Consider the following 13357-nt stretch of genomic DNA (forward strand, 5'->3'; position numbering starts at 1 on the left):
TTGGTTTCACTTTTTCCATTTCCTGTACTATCCAAAAAAAAATGTTTCCACTTGCACGTGATTTTTTTAAGTTAGATGCTTAAGGGACAAAGCAACGAATCATCATCCCTCCGTGCTGCGCCTTCACCATCAAAGCCTGGCATGTTTTTTTTGGGCCATTTACTGTGGTTAACTTCTTTTTACACTTTCGTGACTGTCATGAATGTTGAAAAATAATTTGATGCGTCAGGCACAAATCAACTTGCTAGCATCCCTTCGTATTTTGCCTTTGTTTTCAAAGACTTGAGTGCTTTATTTTGAAGTCTTTATGGTTGTTAACTTCTTTTCATACTTTTATAGTGACAATTAACCTTGCTAAAAATAATGAGATGCATAAAGGACAAATCGCCAAATCACCAATCCGTGTTGCGCCTTCGTCATCAAAGAGCTGAATGTTTTATTTTGGATCATTTATGGTGTTTCAATACTTTTTACACTTTTGTGACTGTCAAGAATGTTCAAAAATAATTAGATGTGCAAGAGGCAAATCAACGATTCATCGCGTTGTGGCTTTGCCATCAAAGACTTTAGTGTCATGGCCGGACGGACGGACGGATGGACAGACAGACAGATGCATAGATACATAGATACATAGATAGATACTTTATTAATCTCCAAGGGAGAATTTCATATTTCCAGGACAGTGATAGTAATCTGCCACTGAAACTGCTCCTCTCTTGGGAGATGATGCTGTTCATTGGATGATGCTGGTTGTCCAAGATGGAAAGGAGCCTCCTCAGTGTTTTTTGCTCTGCCACAGATGTCAGGCTGCCCTGCTCAGTGCCAATGACAGAGCCTGCCTTCCTCACCAGTTTGTTCAGGCGTGTGTCGTCCTTCTTCTTGAGGCTGCTCCCCCAACACACTACTGCATACAGGAGGGCACTAGCAGCAGAGTTAGAGCTGAACCATCCATTGTCCAATTAATCAATGACTATTTTGGTGTTCGATTAACAGTTTTATGATTAAAAAATTAAATAAAGTGTTCCCTCGTTTATCACAGGGGATAGGTTCCCAAAACAGCCCGCAATAAATGAAATCTGCAAAGTAGACAACTCATTTTTTTGCAATTTTTATATATATGTTTTAAGGCTGTAAGACCCCTCACCAGGCAGGCACGAACATTTTCTCACATTTCTCTCTTGTTTAAACACTCACAAAAATGTTCAAATCTTTGTTTGAATTTTAATGATCAACCTACAGGTCGGACACAAGAAATGATTAGCCATTAAGCATGTTTGGGATGTTCTGGATCGGTGTATAGGGTATTTGTGGCAAATGGTGGTCACAGCAGACACTGACTGGCTTTCGGACCCCTCCGGACCACACCCAGTACAGTTAAACTGCACATTTTGGAGAGGCCTTTTATTGTGGCTAACCTAAGGCACACTTGTGCAGTAATCGTGCTGTCTAATCAGCATCTTGACATGACACACAGACTGTGAGGTGGCTAGATTATGAATGATGAATGCTCACTAACAGACTTAGACATGTGTGAACAATGTTAAAGAGATAGGCCTTTTGTGTGCATACGGAACGTTTTGCATCTTTGAGTTGAGTCATAAAAAATGGGGGCAAAAACTGAAGGGTTTTTTTTATTTTGATTTTGATATTTTTGTTGCGTGTAGCAGGAATTGCACAACTATCCTTACTAAGGGTGCCAGATTCAGACCAAAGGTAACGATAGTTTAACTTAACACGACTAGAAACGACCCCACTTTAATTGTTAAACCCTGACTGTACTTGAAGTGGCAGTTCGAGTGTCATTGTGTCCTTGGGCAAGACACTTGCAAGACACAGGTGTGAATTGGCAGCCACTTTTCCATCAGGCTACCCCAGGGCAGCTGTGGTAGTGGTAGTGTAGAATACCACCACCAGTGCGTGACTGAGGGGCGAATGAATAATGAGTTCACTTCATTGTGAAGTGCTTTGGGCGCCTTGAGAAAGCGTTATATAAATCTAATCCATTATTATTATTATTATTGAAGCGGCATAAGACAGTCAAAAGTGATCATTTTAACTACAGCAAAGCATGCTGGGGAACGTGTAATCCGCCCACTCCACAGCTGCAAACTCTTCCGGGTTGCACATCTCGCGGCCTAACCGATTACTGGATTAATTGAAACAAGCTTCAAATGAATGGACTAAGAAAATAATGGTTAGTTGCAGCCCTAGTCTGAGAGTTGGATTTTTGCCGTTCACAGTGGTTAACTTGTTTTTTCACTTAATAATTGTTGTTGGTCAAAATTTTATTTTAACATGTGTAACATTTTAACATTTGTATATTTTCTCTGAACATGGATAATTTTTTTCCACAGAAAACACATCCCATTCATCATAAGCCGGTAATCATTTATAAATATGTGATAATACAGGTAAACTACAGCATACATGTACCACTGTTAGAAAGCCCACCATTTTTACATTTTTGTCTTTATGCTTTGCTGATAATGCTTTTTTGTCAAGCGTTCAGATTCCTTGAATTCACCATAATTGTGTGCTGCATGTGAGACACAAAAGTTTGTTTGTTGCTCCAGAAGCACTGTAGCTTCAGCAGGCAAAACTTGCAACGAGCTAGACACAAGTTCATATATGATGCTAAGTCATTGCTGGAATGACAACGGGCAAGCAGTGTGCTCTTGCGCTAGCCTGACAACCAGGCTAAAGGCTGTACCGTGACGCCGATTCCATCTGATCATGGATCATCTTACATTATCATTCATTAGTGGTGAGTACCTATACATTTTGTACTTTACATGTGTTTGATAAGTGTGTGAGGCATGTTTAGGCCTTAAACCTGGATTGTGTTGTGAGTGAACGATGGCAGTTAAAGAGAGAAGGGGAGGCTTCTGGAGCTGAAAATAATCTAACAAACCCAACAGTCACTTTTATTCAAAACGATTATCTGAAATCGGAGGAGAACGTCAACTTCAAGCTAGCAAGGTTGGCAGGGCGCTGGGGGAGATCAGTAATAGACATTTTTATGGGCTTATTCATTTTTTTCGGCATTCGCTGTTTGTTCCGGTATGTAATCGCTGCAAAAAGCAGGGATCTACTGTATTTACAATGGTTAACTTCTTTTTACACCTTTGTGGCTGTTAAAAATTGTTTTTAAAAAATGACATGCATAAGGGACAAATCAACAAATCACCATCCCTTCTCATTTCACCTACTGCATGTCATCAAAGACTTGAGTGTTAACTTCTTTTTACACTTGTTTGACAGTTAGCAATGTTTATCACATAGCCAATACAGTTTTATAATGGATTATTTCTATATCTATGATTTCCTATGGGAGGAATTGTTTCAAAATATGAACAGCTTATATTCCACTTTAGAGCTCCTACTGTCATATAAGATCTGACATTCAACATTCATCCATTTTTTACACCACTTGTCCTCATTAGAGTCACGGGTGAGCTGGAGCCTATCCCAGCTGACTCCGGGTGAGAAGCGGGGTACACCCTAGGCGGGTGAATATTTGAAGACCAATGGGCATGAGAAGGTTCTGGAAAGAAGATATGACTTGAGGACATAACGTAGGCGGGACTTCATCCTCAGACTGTGTTTTGTTGGGTTTTGAATGTAATACTGCATATGGAAACAACATCATTGAAGGACTGTATGGGCTTATGTTGTTGTTGTCTGTGTGTGTTTTGCCAGCCTCACTTAAAACCTTCTTGTTTCTTCACTTCTTTCTTTTCAAAAAAGAAGTCCCACTTTTTTGTCCCTGCATTAAGTAGGCCTGTCAGGAGAGTTTGTCTCCCAGCTGGCAGCGCACCACCAGTCCTCCATATAAAGGACCACCACAGTCAGTGTGGCACTCACTCGGAATCCTTCACACAAAACTTCACCTTGGGCCACTTGGGTTTTAGAACATGCGTTTTTCGTGTTTGCATATTTTTCTTATGTTCAACATTGATACAACACGGCCATTTATCCCCCTTAAACGCTTGAATTGCACTATATTGCAAAAGGTAAAAGTATCATATATACAGTATTTATAGAGGAGTGGACTGGAGCTCATCATTTTGTCCTTTTCCTGCTTTGTCTTTCAAAAACCACAAGCTGTAGGCCAGGGGTGTCCAGGCTTTTTCCACCGGGGGCCACATACTGAAAATCAAAGGATGCGGGGGCCATGTTTACATTTTTTTAAACCAGCCCTTGTAGATACGCAAAGACGTGTTTTATATTTAAAGAAAAAAAATCAACAGTCTGCACCTCAGCTTTGCATTATGCGTGACTCAGCGTGTTAGTGTGAACTTGGTGTCATTACATGACACCTTTTTGCTCCTTTTTACTTTTTTTTCAATCTTCTCATACGCTTTTTCTTTTAACATTATGATTTTTATTCTTGTAATATGTTGACTTTGTTATAAAATTAACCAGCCTAATTTCCACAAAATTGCAACTTTGTTTTTTGTTTTGTTTGCCTTTTTTCCCTTTATTTTTTTTTCTTTATTCTCTAAATTTATGCTCATTTTTTCCCCCTTCTTTTTTTTTAAGTTTTCCTTTTTAATCGTATTTTTAGAGTAGATTTTTGCTGCAAGGGCCACTAAAAAAAACAGCCTTGGGCCGTAAATGGCCCCGGGGTCGCAAATATATGCTGCATGATATATGTTATGTGGGGTTCTGTTATGGTTACACACGAAATGTGATATATCATTCACTGCTGTTTCAAGTGCACATTTAAAATACATTTTTAAAAACTTCCTATTATAATAATTACAGTGTAAGAAAAAAAGATGCATGGCATGCAAATGTATTGTTAGTAAATGAAGGTCATTGATCACTAAATTACAAAGTAGATACCCCACAGCTATATGACACAAATTCTCATTTTAAAATTGAAAGTGATGAAATAATACTTTAGTAAAATGGTTTGTTATTAAAATACATGTGTGTAAAAATACATGTTTTTTTAAAGAGTAATTAATTCATATTTTGTTATACTGAGTTTAATTATGGTGGTATTCTAATTCTTATGTTATTATTATGACATTATCATATATTATTTTACTAGATTTATTTTTATAAATTCATGTTATTTCTGGCGTCAACACATTTTGGGAGGGGTTCTTTTCTTTTAAAGCATTTTGGTTTAATTTGGGAATAATTGATCGATCAATGAGCTTCTGTGATGGAATGCTAAAATATCACACAATTGACGGAATAACGACAACAAATATGACGACACAGGTGGGCGTGGCCCGAGCTGATCTCATTACTGATTGCCCTGCTAGCAATTAGCGGATGACGTCACTCCTTTAAACGGACTCTCGCCTCTCAATCATTGATGACACGTATAGGTGTGTCGCTCTCTGACACGTCCACTTGCAACCTGACACGCACGCTCTTGGGCGCGGGAGCGCGCACATTTGAGCTTGTTAAATAGCGTTAATAGATTATGGAATTGCGCAATAAAAGACTTGAGCGCGTCTGACGTAATGACGGCGGGGAGAGTCACGTTAGCTGTTTATGGTTTGCGTGCGTGCGTGCGTGCGACTGTTTATTTTGCTTCTTGTTTTTGTCAATGCGCCCGCCGGTGGGCCCCTGGATGCAATGACCCTCCCGGCATTAAATGTTAAATAATCAATTAAATACAAGCATTTAGGAGAGAAAAACTGAGGAAATTGTTTTTTTTTAATTTTTTTCCCGTATGAAATAACATGTCTTGTCATTTAATGGCGGCAAGTGGTGTTTCTGTTTCTATAGGGTTGGTGCATTCTTGCTTTTTAAGCACCATTGTTATTCCGCACTTATCCGCCCCTTATCTTAATCTACCTGCATTGTTTACTTATCTTATTTGGGGGGGAAAGGCCCAATTACTAATGCGTTATCTGCCCTCTGTCTTTCAATCTAACAATTAAAACACTGAGATTTGTATCTCTTTCCCCCAAAAAAGGCACATTTTGTTTTATAATGGCTGCTGTTTTATTAAAATATGACTATAGCACCAAAATCTGGCTTGACTTTCGTTAACATTTTGTCTTCTAAAGGTCCATTTTTTTTGTCTAAATCGCATTTGTCAACATAATGATGGTGCATGAGCTGCACGCTTTTGATGAGATAACTGAAGAAAGTAGAGCAAAGAGGAGAAATGTTGCGCCCTTCATTTGCTGCAGGCTGTCTCCTCGCAAAGGGGGGATGTTTGGTGTTTTTGTTGTGGGTCTCAGTCTTCGGTGTGTGTGTATCAGGTGATGCCAGAAGCAGATAAGCTGGACGCCGTCTGCACAGACCAGAGGAACTGGACTGAGCGCAATTTAAGTGCAAAAAAAAAAAATAAAAGGACAAGCCGTGTGCTGCTGTCACATTAAGGAGTGAGATGAAGGCTGTAATATACAACACGAGCTCCAGGCTCCAGCATACGAGGAATTACTTGATAGGACAGGAACAACAGCATTCATTGCAACACTTTTTGGCGCTTTTTTTTTTTTGCACGTTTTGCAAGGACCAGAGCTGCTGTCGGAAGTTAACCGGCATTTATGAACATGTAGGTTTTTATTTTTAACATTTAAATACATAGCAATTTAAATTAAACATGAAATAAATAAATCTTGCACTTCAGGGGCAAACACTGTTGTGTATTCAGCTTTTTTTATTATCATTATCATTATTTAGATCAGTTAATATTCCCTTTACGAATCGACAATAAATAATATAACAATAATTTAGTGTTTTTTTTTCGTTCGAGAAGCTTAACAAGCTTGTATTTTACAACACGAATAAATTGCTTTTTTCTTCTTTTTTTTTGTTCATGCTCGGCTTTTAAGACAAAGAGTTTGTTTTTTGACGTTTTAAAAAAAAAAAAGCTCACGTGGAAGAAACAAGACACCAAAAAAAAAAAGATCACAATGAAATGTGAAGGAAGTCCGTAAAGTGTTCCCGAATTGTTCCCCTGTTAAGTCTCAGGATGGAATATTAAAGTTGTATATCCACTTTGGAGGGAAAACAAATGATCTTCTGTACATCTTCTTCTTTCTTCATGCAACATCCATCAGTCGTCTTCTCCGTGATATTTCAAAAAAGAAAAAAAAAATCCTTTCCATGTTCTGGTTGATGTGATGAGCTGGTCACATGCAATGATGGAGTGGAAGGGGGAGGGGGAGGGGGAGGGGGGCATGCTGCAATTGTATTTGCAGGGGGAGGTGGGGTGTCATAGGTCAGATCGGAGGAGTTCGTTTCACGTCTCCACAGGACTTGGTACCATACTGTTGGGGGTGTCCGGTAACTGAGAGGATAGGGATGTGACGTCACTTCCGGATGAGTTGCCCAGAGAGCCCGACTCAGAGAAAGACACCTGCACACGCAACCAGACAATAAAAGGAATTATTATTACGATACTTAGACAGGTGGCCAAATGTAAAACATGAAATATAAGAAATACAATGAAATAAAAGTCATATACTGTGGTAAACTAAATTATAATAAACAAACATACAGTAAAATAAAATGTTATTTTACACACGTTATATGTGTAATATGATCATATTTCATTAGCCTTATTGATATTGGATAGAAATAGGTACATTTAAAATACAAATTTACTATAATAAGTAGATGGACAGATAAGTATCTAATATGATGCTTTATAAATCAATAAAGTACCATATAATCATGTATTATAAGGAATGAAATGATAAACTAAACATATAAAAGCCTACACTTTTTACTATGTTTTGGTTTCCGTGTAACTACTACACATCTCAAGGCAACATTATATAGACGAGCAGCACACACTAGATGGACAAACATTACGTTAAACCCTTTATTCATTTCAACCAGACTCAATTTTTCCCTGCTAAAGCTTAATTCTTCATCTTAAGACATTTTGGATAATTGTATGAGCCCAATTTATGGGAACAGTTTGTTGAAGGCCCTTTTCTGCTGGACAATGCGCCAAGCAAGGCCCGAGCAGGCGTGCTTGGGGGAGTTTGGTGTGAAAGAACAGCATTGAAACACGTTTGGGTTGAACTGGAACAGAGATCAGGTGCAACATCAGTGACTGTTGACCTCACAAGTGCTGCATAAAGTCCCAAAGACGCGCACACGCCAGGTGTTCCGTACAGATAAAAGGATAGATAGAGAGATAGATAAACAGACACACCCACCAGTTGTTGGAAGGCGGGCTGGTCCAGGTCACTCTGCAGGGCAAACTCGCTGAGGGCCTTCCATGGAGGTTGGTAGGTCTGAACCTCCACTGGGTTCCCCTGCACTGTGCTCTCATGTCGGATTGGACTCCCAGCAACGAGAGGTGTTCCCGTCAGGCCCTGCAGGTTCTAATAGGGGTAGAAAACCGGTATCATGAAATTGTTTTTAGGGATAAAACTAGCGCAAAAAAGTATCACTTATGACAGAGGTGTTCAACGTGCGGCCCAGGGACCATGTGCGCTCAGCGGCTCTTTTTTTTTTTTTATCGGCCCCCGGCACATTGTAGAAATAAAATGAAAACAAAAAAATAGCAAAATTGGGAAACAGAGAGCAAAAAGGCACAATGGAAAGAGAAAAAGCTGAAATGTCGATACGAATAAATAAACTAATAACACAAAGCTTTGGCTTTAAATGTAGAACTTTTTAAAGCCTTTTTACAATCCTCTGATTTTTCAGTATAGTCCCTCGGTGGAAAAAGTTTGGACACCCCTGACTGGACATTTCATTAGGTACACTTGCACAATCTAGCGAGTGTAATGTTGATAGAGTAGTTGTGTTTCTGTAATATTTTGTCCTTCTCCAAAAATCAACTAAGTGAACATTATTATGTTTGTAAATGTTTTGTGTGTGTGTGTGTGTGTGTGTGTGTGTGTGTGTGTATTGGATGTCATGAGATTGTGCAGGCTACCTAATGAAATGCTCACTGTAGGTGTGCACTACACGTGCATGAAACAGCCTCATGTGCATTAATTATGAGGTATCTTAGCAAACAACTGCATTTATTTCCTAATTCTGCGGCTTACTAACATTAAGAATGCAATTTAGTGCGAACATGATAGCATATAGAAGTTAAGCATGCCATAATAATAATAATACTGTGACAGTAAAAATGCATGCAAGCAATGCTAATAAATGTAGAGTATGGAAGCGTTGCGACTTACGAAGATGCTTACAGTCTTATCACTGTGCTGCTGCTGCTGGAGCTGCTTGATGAGCAGCGACTTCTTCTTGTCCTTGCAACGCTTGTTCTGGAACCACACCCGGATGACCCGCGGGCTGAGGCCGGTCATCTCCACGAGCTGCTCCTTCATGAGCGCGTCGGGCCTGGGGTTGGCGTTGTAGCACGTGCGCAGCGTGTGCAGCTGCTTCTCGTTCAGCACCGTCCGCACTCGCGTCGTCTTCTCGGACTGCTTGTGGACGTGGTTCCGGTGCGGGGCCTGCCGAACCGTCACCGGGTCTGATGGAACAAGGACACCTTTTATCGGGGAGCCTTTGCAATACGAATAAACATGTTTTAAAAAGTCGGCTTTCTGGAGTTTTAATCCATCCAGTGGAAAAAATTGTGTTACAAAAATATATATAGGATTTTTTTAATCATATATTGGCATTTATTTTGACGGCATAACAGGTTTAAAACATTTTATAGTCCTACATCGGTATATTTAAAGCATTTTTTTATGTTACCTGGACTCGTGGCACGTTTTAATTGCATTTTTAAGGCTACTCCTTCAAAAAACGCAACAACTTGGAATGCTTAGCTTGTGTGTGTGCGTGTGTGTGTGTAAATGATCTGAAACAACTGAAGTTGACAGCACACACAAGATAGCAGCTTAGTGACAGCAGAACAGGTTTGACTTAATAAGATCAATTATGACTGAACTGGCCTTCACTTAAACAGTTTGACAACACCCAAACATCCCAAAAAATATGCAATATTAGTTTATTCCTAAAATGTGGCTTGCCGGTTTTTCCCAACGAGAACTCTTCATGTGGATATTTTTATACATACCGGCCTATTTATCTAAAAAAAAAATAATAACAGTGCAATATTAATTCAAATAAAAAACAACATTAAATCCTGTGTTTGTTTGTTTTTTACATACATTTACACGCCTTGGCTCTTTAGGTACAAAACAAAACTTTTTTTTACCGGGTTACATAACGTGTCATAGTCCCCTGTTTTTAATCGTGTGTCGTATTTGATCCAATCACTACCACTAGTTGTAATCGTCGTAAAAACTAATAGAAATACCAACAGTTATCAGCCAATAATACACCACGTTGAGCAACATTTCTATTTGTGCCACTTGCTTTAAAAGGTTTGTATTACAATTACATTTAGTGCCACAAACCAAACGTAATGTGCCATGACTTACTCTAATACACAAGGTACGCTATACTTCCAATTTTTGGTGACTATCTAATGTGTTCTATTTTATTTATTTGAGAAAAGCTGTTTTTTTAGTTTTCTGTTGTGGTGCTGCAAGTAAAAGGCAATTGCATAAATGCTTATGTATACACACACACACACACATATATATATAAAATAAATAATGACAAATGTTTTTTTAGTTACTCTAAGTAAAAGGCCTCTGGTATCGATAACGTCAGTGCTTTTTTCTAACAACGAGAATACAGATAATGATAACAATATCATGCACGGACCTGCCAGGTGCAGGGTTCTGTTGGAGTGCATGTTGTGTCCGGGGCTGATGGGGCTCCCGGCGGATCCTCTGTCCAGCAGCAGGCTGTGGTCGGCTCGGCACAGGAGCTCGTCTTCCCGCAGAGCGAACTCGTCTCCGGGCAGGAGCTGCCTGCTGCACACGGAGCAGCGGAAACACTCGATGTGGTAGACGTTGTCCCGGGCCCTCATCACCAGGTCGCTGCTGCTGAAGCCCAGGTTGCACTTTGCACATTTGATCCCAAAAAGCCTGCGGAAATTGGGTTAAAGAAAATGGTTTTTTTTTTCCAGGTTTCTATTTGCTGTTTTTGTTATGCATTTTGCTGAAATAAAGCGTGCACGTGGAGAATATTTTTGCTTTACCTGACATAATCTCTCTTGCAGTAGGTCTTTCCGTCCCGGACAAAACAAGTGCAGGTCTCGTCCAGGTACTGGCTGCACTCTGCACACTTGAGGCAGGCAGCATGCCACTCCAGGTCCGGGGAGACTCTCAGTATGTACTGGTCATGGATCTGACTTCCACATCCCACACACATGGCGAATCCTGGCTTCTCTGCAGCAAAACACATCATCACATCAAATTCACCTTGTTTCAGTTAATTCTGCGTGTTCAGCGAATGCAGTATCAGCAGCCTCCTCGTGGGAACAAAACTACCTCAAAAATCGACACTTTGTTGCACAACTAAAACAAATTCATGATTTTTTAGGTTTGAAAAAAAGCCCATTCTCTCTGACCCCAACTGACCCGACTATGCAGATACTTACTTTTGGAATGATCCCCCATATCACCCAAGAAAGAAGAGCTGAAAATAATATCCACCATACAGGAAGGATGAAGGGGCTCGTTGGAGGTGCAGAAAAAGATGACTGGCCCTTGCCGAGGCTGCCTCCTTCATAACTTGTATCTCCCCGGACTGGAGGAAGAAGAAGGAGGAGGAGGAGGAGAGGAGGTTGCAGGGTCCCACACGCTGCAGCTGTGACGTCACGACGCCCAAGCAGGGCCCTCCAATAGCAGCTACTTTACACTTAAACACTGAGAATATTCTCACTTTTAAAATATACATTTTGACATTAAATATTATAACTATAATGACCATATTTACATCTGATATTTTTGTCGTTTTATTTATTTTTTTGACAATTAAATTGATATTTTTATATTATTTCATGAACCTATTCTATACAGTGCATGCATCCTACTGATTGAGAGGTTTCTAATATTTTCATATGTTGTATAAAAGTATGGTTACAGAGACATGCGGAACAACCACAAGAATAACAACCATTGTTCAAAGAAACCTTTCTGACCGTGTCATCTATTGTGTATATAGTACACAGGAGCTCAATATTCGACATTAATTACATTATGTATAGCCTGTATTGAATACATATTGTAATTAATTACATTATGTGTAGCCTATATTGAATACATATTGTAATTAATGTCAAATTTGAAAATGAAGATGTTTATGCTAAAACTAGTCCAATGTTTTTTTTTAAAATATAAATATTAAATAATGTATTTTCAGCTGTTTGGCAAATAAGTTATTATTTTAAAGACGCCGACACCTTACAGACTGCTCATCTGCCCAAGAAGGACATCTACTGGACAAACCTGAGAACTGCAGCTTGCACAATTACCTGGCTAGCCAGACAGATACAGTAGCTAGTGTACAAGTATATTAATGACAAAGCGACTAGCGTTCAGTTAAATGAATAACTCTGACGGTGTCAATCAAAAGTGAGTATTATTCGATTTTGTCACAGGAAAAGGCAAGCGTACCTCATTTTCCGGCCAATTCCATATACAAAGCTAATATCTATCTTAATCCAACAGAGATGACAAAGTTAATTCGGTAGCAGTGTCTCGTTCTAATGCATTCAGATGAAGAAGTTGCACTTTCCCAATGGATCATATCAGTTTTATGCAGATTGAATTGTACGTCTTCCACTTTGTTAGCGCAGTGATGTAATACCTTTTATAGTCTCGCATTTCTAATGGTGTTTCAATTCAGTTAGCATGCATTAGCGTGGCTACAACACATTGGAATGTCGCTGGTATCAACTGAAGAGGACTGTTTCTTTCTTTTTTGTTCTGCTGAAGATTTGATCTGACCCCTGAAGTTTGCTGAACACTCCAAGAAAAGTGCCAATATCGGCATGTAAACCGTTGGTAATGGTTAATGTATGGCATTGTAAACATCTCCCAATCATATACAGTTGTGTGAAAAAGTGTTTGCCCCCCCCCTTCCTGATTTCTTATTTTTTTGCATGTTTGTCACACTTAAATGTTTCAGATCATCAAACAAATTTAAACATTAGTCAATGACAACACAACTGGAACACAACATGCAGTTTTTAAATGAAACTTTCTATTATTAAGGGAGAAAAAACATCCAAACCTACATGGTCCTGTGTGAAAAAGTGACTGTCGCCCCGTTAAAACATAACTTAACTAAGATTAATTGAGATCTATCAGTCTGGAAAAGGTTCTAAAGACATTTCTAAAGCTTTGGGACTCCAGCCAAAAATAGTGAGAGCCATTATCCACAAATGGCGAGAACATGGAACAGCGGTGAATCTTCCCAGGAGTTGCCGGCCAACCAAAATTACACCAAGAGCGCAGTGACGACTCATCCAAGAGGTCACAAAAGACCCCACAGCAACATCCAAAGAACTGCAGGCCTCACTTGCCTCAGTTAAGGTCAG

At 39.4% G+C, this 13357-nt stretch overlaps 1 protein-coding gene across 3 annotated transcripts; it reads right to left on the minus strand.

The window, feature by feature from the left end:
- Positions 1-568: 568 nt before the first annotated feature.
- isl2b (ISL LIM homeobox 2b) lies at positions 569-11778 on the minus strand. 3 transcript variants are annotated; one of them, XM_054771654.1, is made up of 6 exons: positions 11414-11778; positions 11012-11201; positions 10633-10898; positions 9129-9424; positions 8144-8315; positions 569-7336 (listed from the first exon to the last, which is right to left on the minus strand). In XM_054771654.1, exons 1-6 carry the CDS (start codon positions 11469-11471, stop codon positions 7323-7325), a joined length of 996 nt encoding a protein of 331 aa, XP_054627629.1. In that variant the 5' UTR covers positions 11472-11778; the 3' UTR covers positions 569-7322. The 3 variants fall into 3 exon arrangements, with proteins under 3 accessions (XP_054627629.1, XP_054627628.1, XP_054627627.1); XM_054771653.1 differs by having other exon boundaries at positions 573-7336; positions 8148-8315; positions 9141-9424; positions 11414-11587; XM_054771652.1 differs by having other exon boundaries at positions 573-7336; positions 8148-8315; positions 11414-11587.
- Between the last annotated feature and the right edge of the window lie 1579 nt (positions 11779-13357).

This window comes from Dunckerocampus dactyliophorus, chromosome 3, assembly GCF_027744805.1.
Source record: "Dunckerocampus dactyliophorus isolate RoL2022-P2 chromosome 3, RoL_Ddac_1.1, whole genome shotgun sequence".
Taxonomy (NCBI): domain Eukaryota; kingdom Metazoa; phylum Chordata; class Actinopteri; order Syngnathiformes; family Syngnathidae; genus Dunckerocampus; species Dunckerocampus dactyliophorus.

Excerpts from the sequence above, each read along its gene's own strand:
- isl2b (XM_054771652.1), bottom strand. The coding sequence starts at position 11,471 with ATGGTGGATATTATTTTCAGCTCTTCTTTCTTGGGTGATATGGGGGAT. Across the intron at positions 11,202-11,413 it reads TATGGGGGATCATTCCAAAA|AGAAGCCAGGATTCGCCATG; the intron begins GTAAGTATCTGC and ends GTTTTGCTGCAG. Across the intron at positions 7,337-8,147 it reads AGCCCGCCTTCCAACAACTG|GTGTCTTTCTCTGAGTCGGG; the intron begins GTGGGTGTGTCT and ends TTGCGTGTGCAG.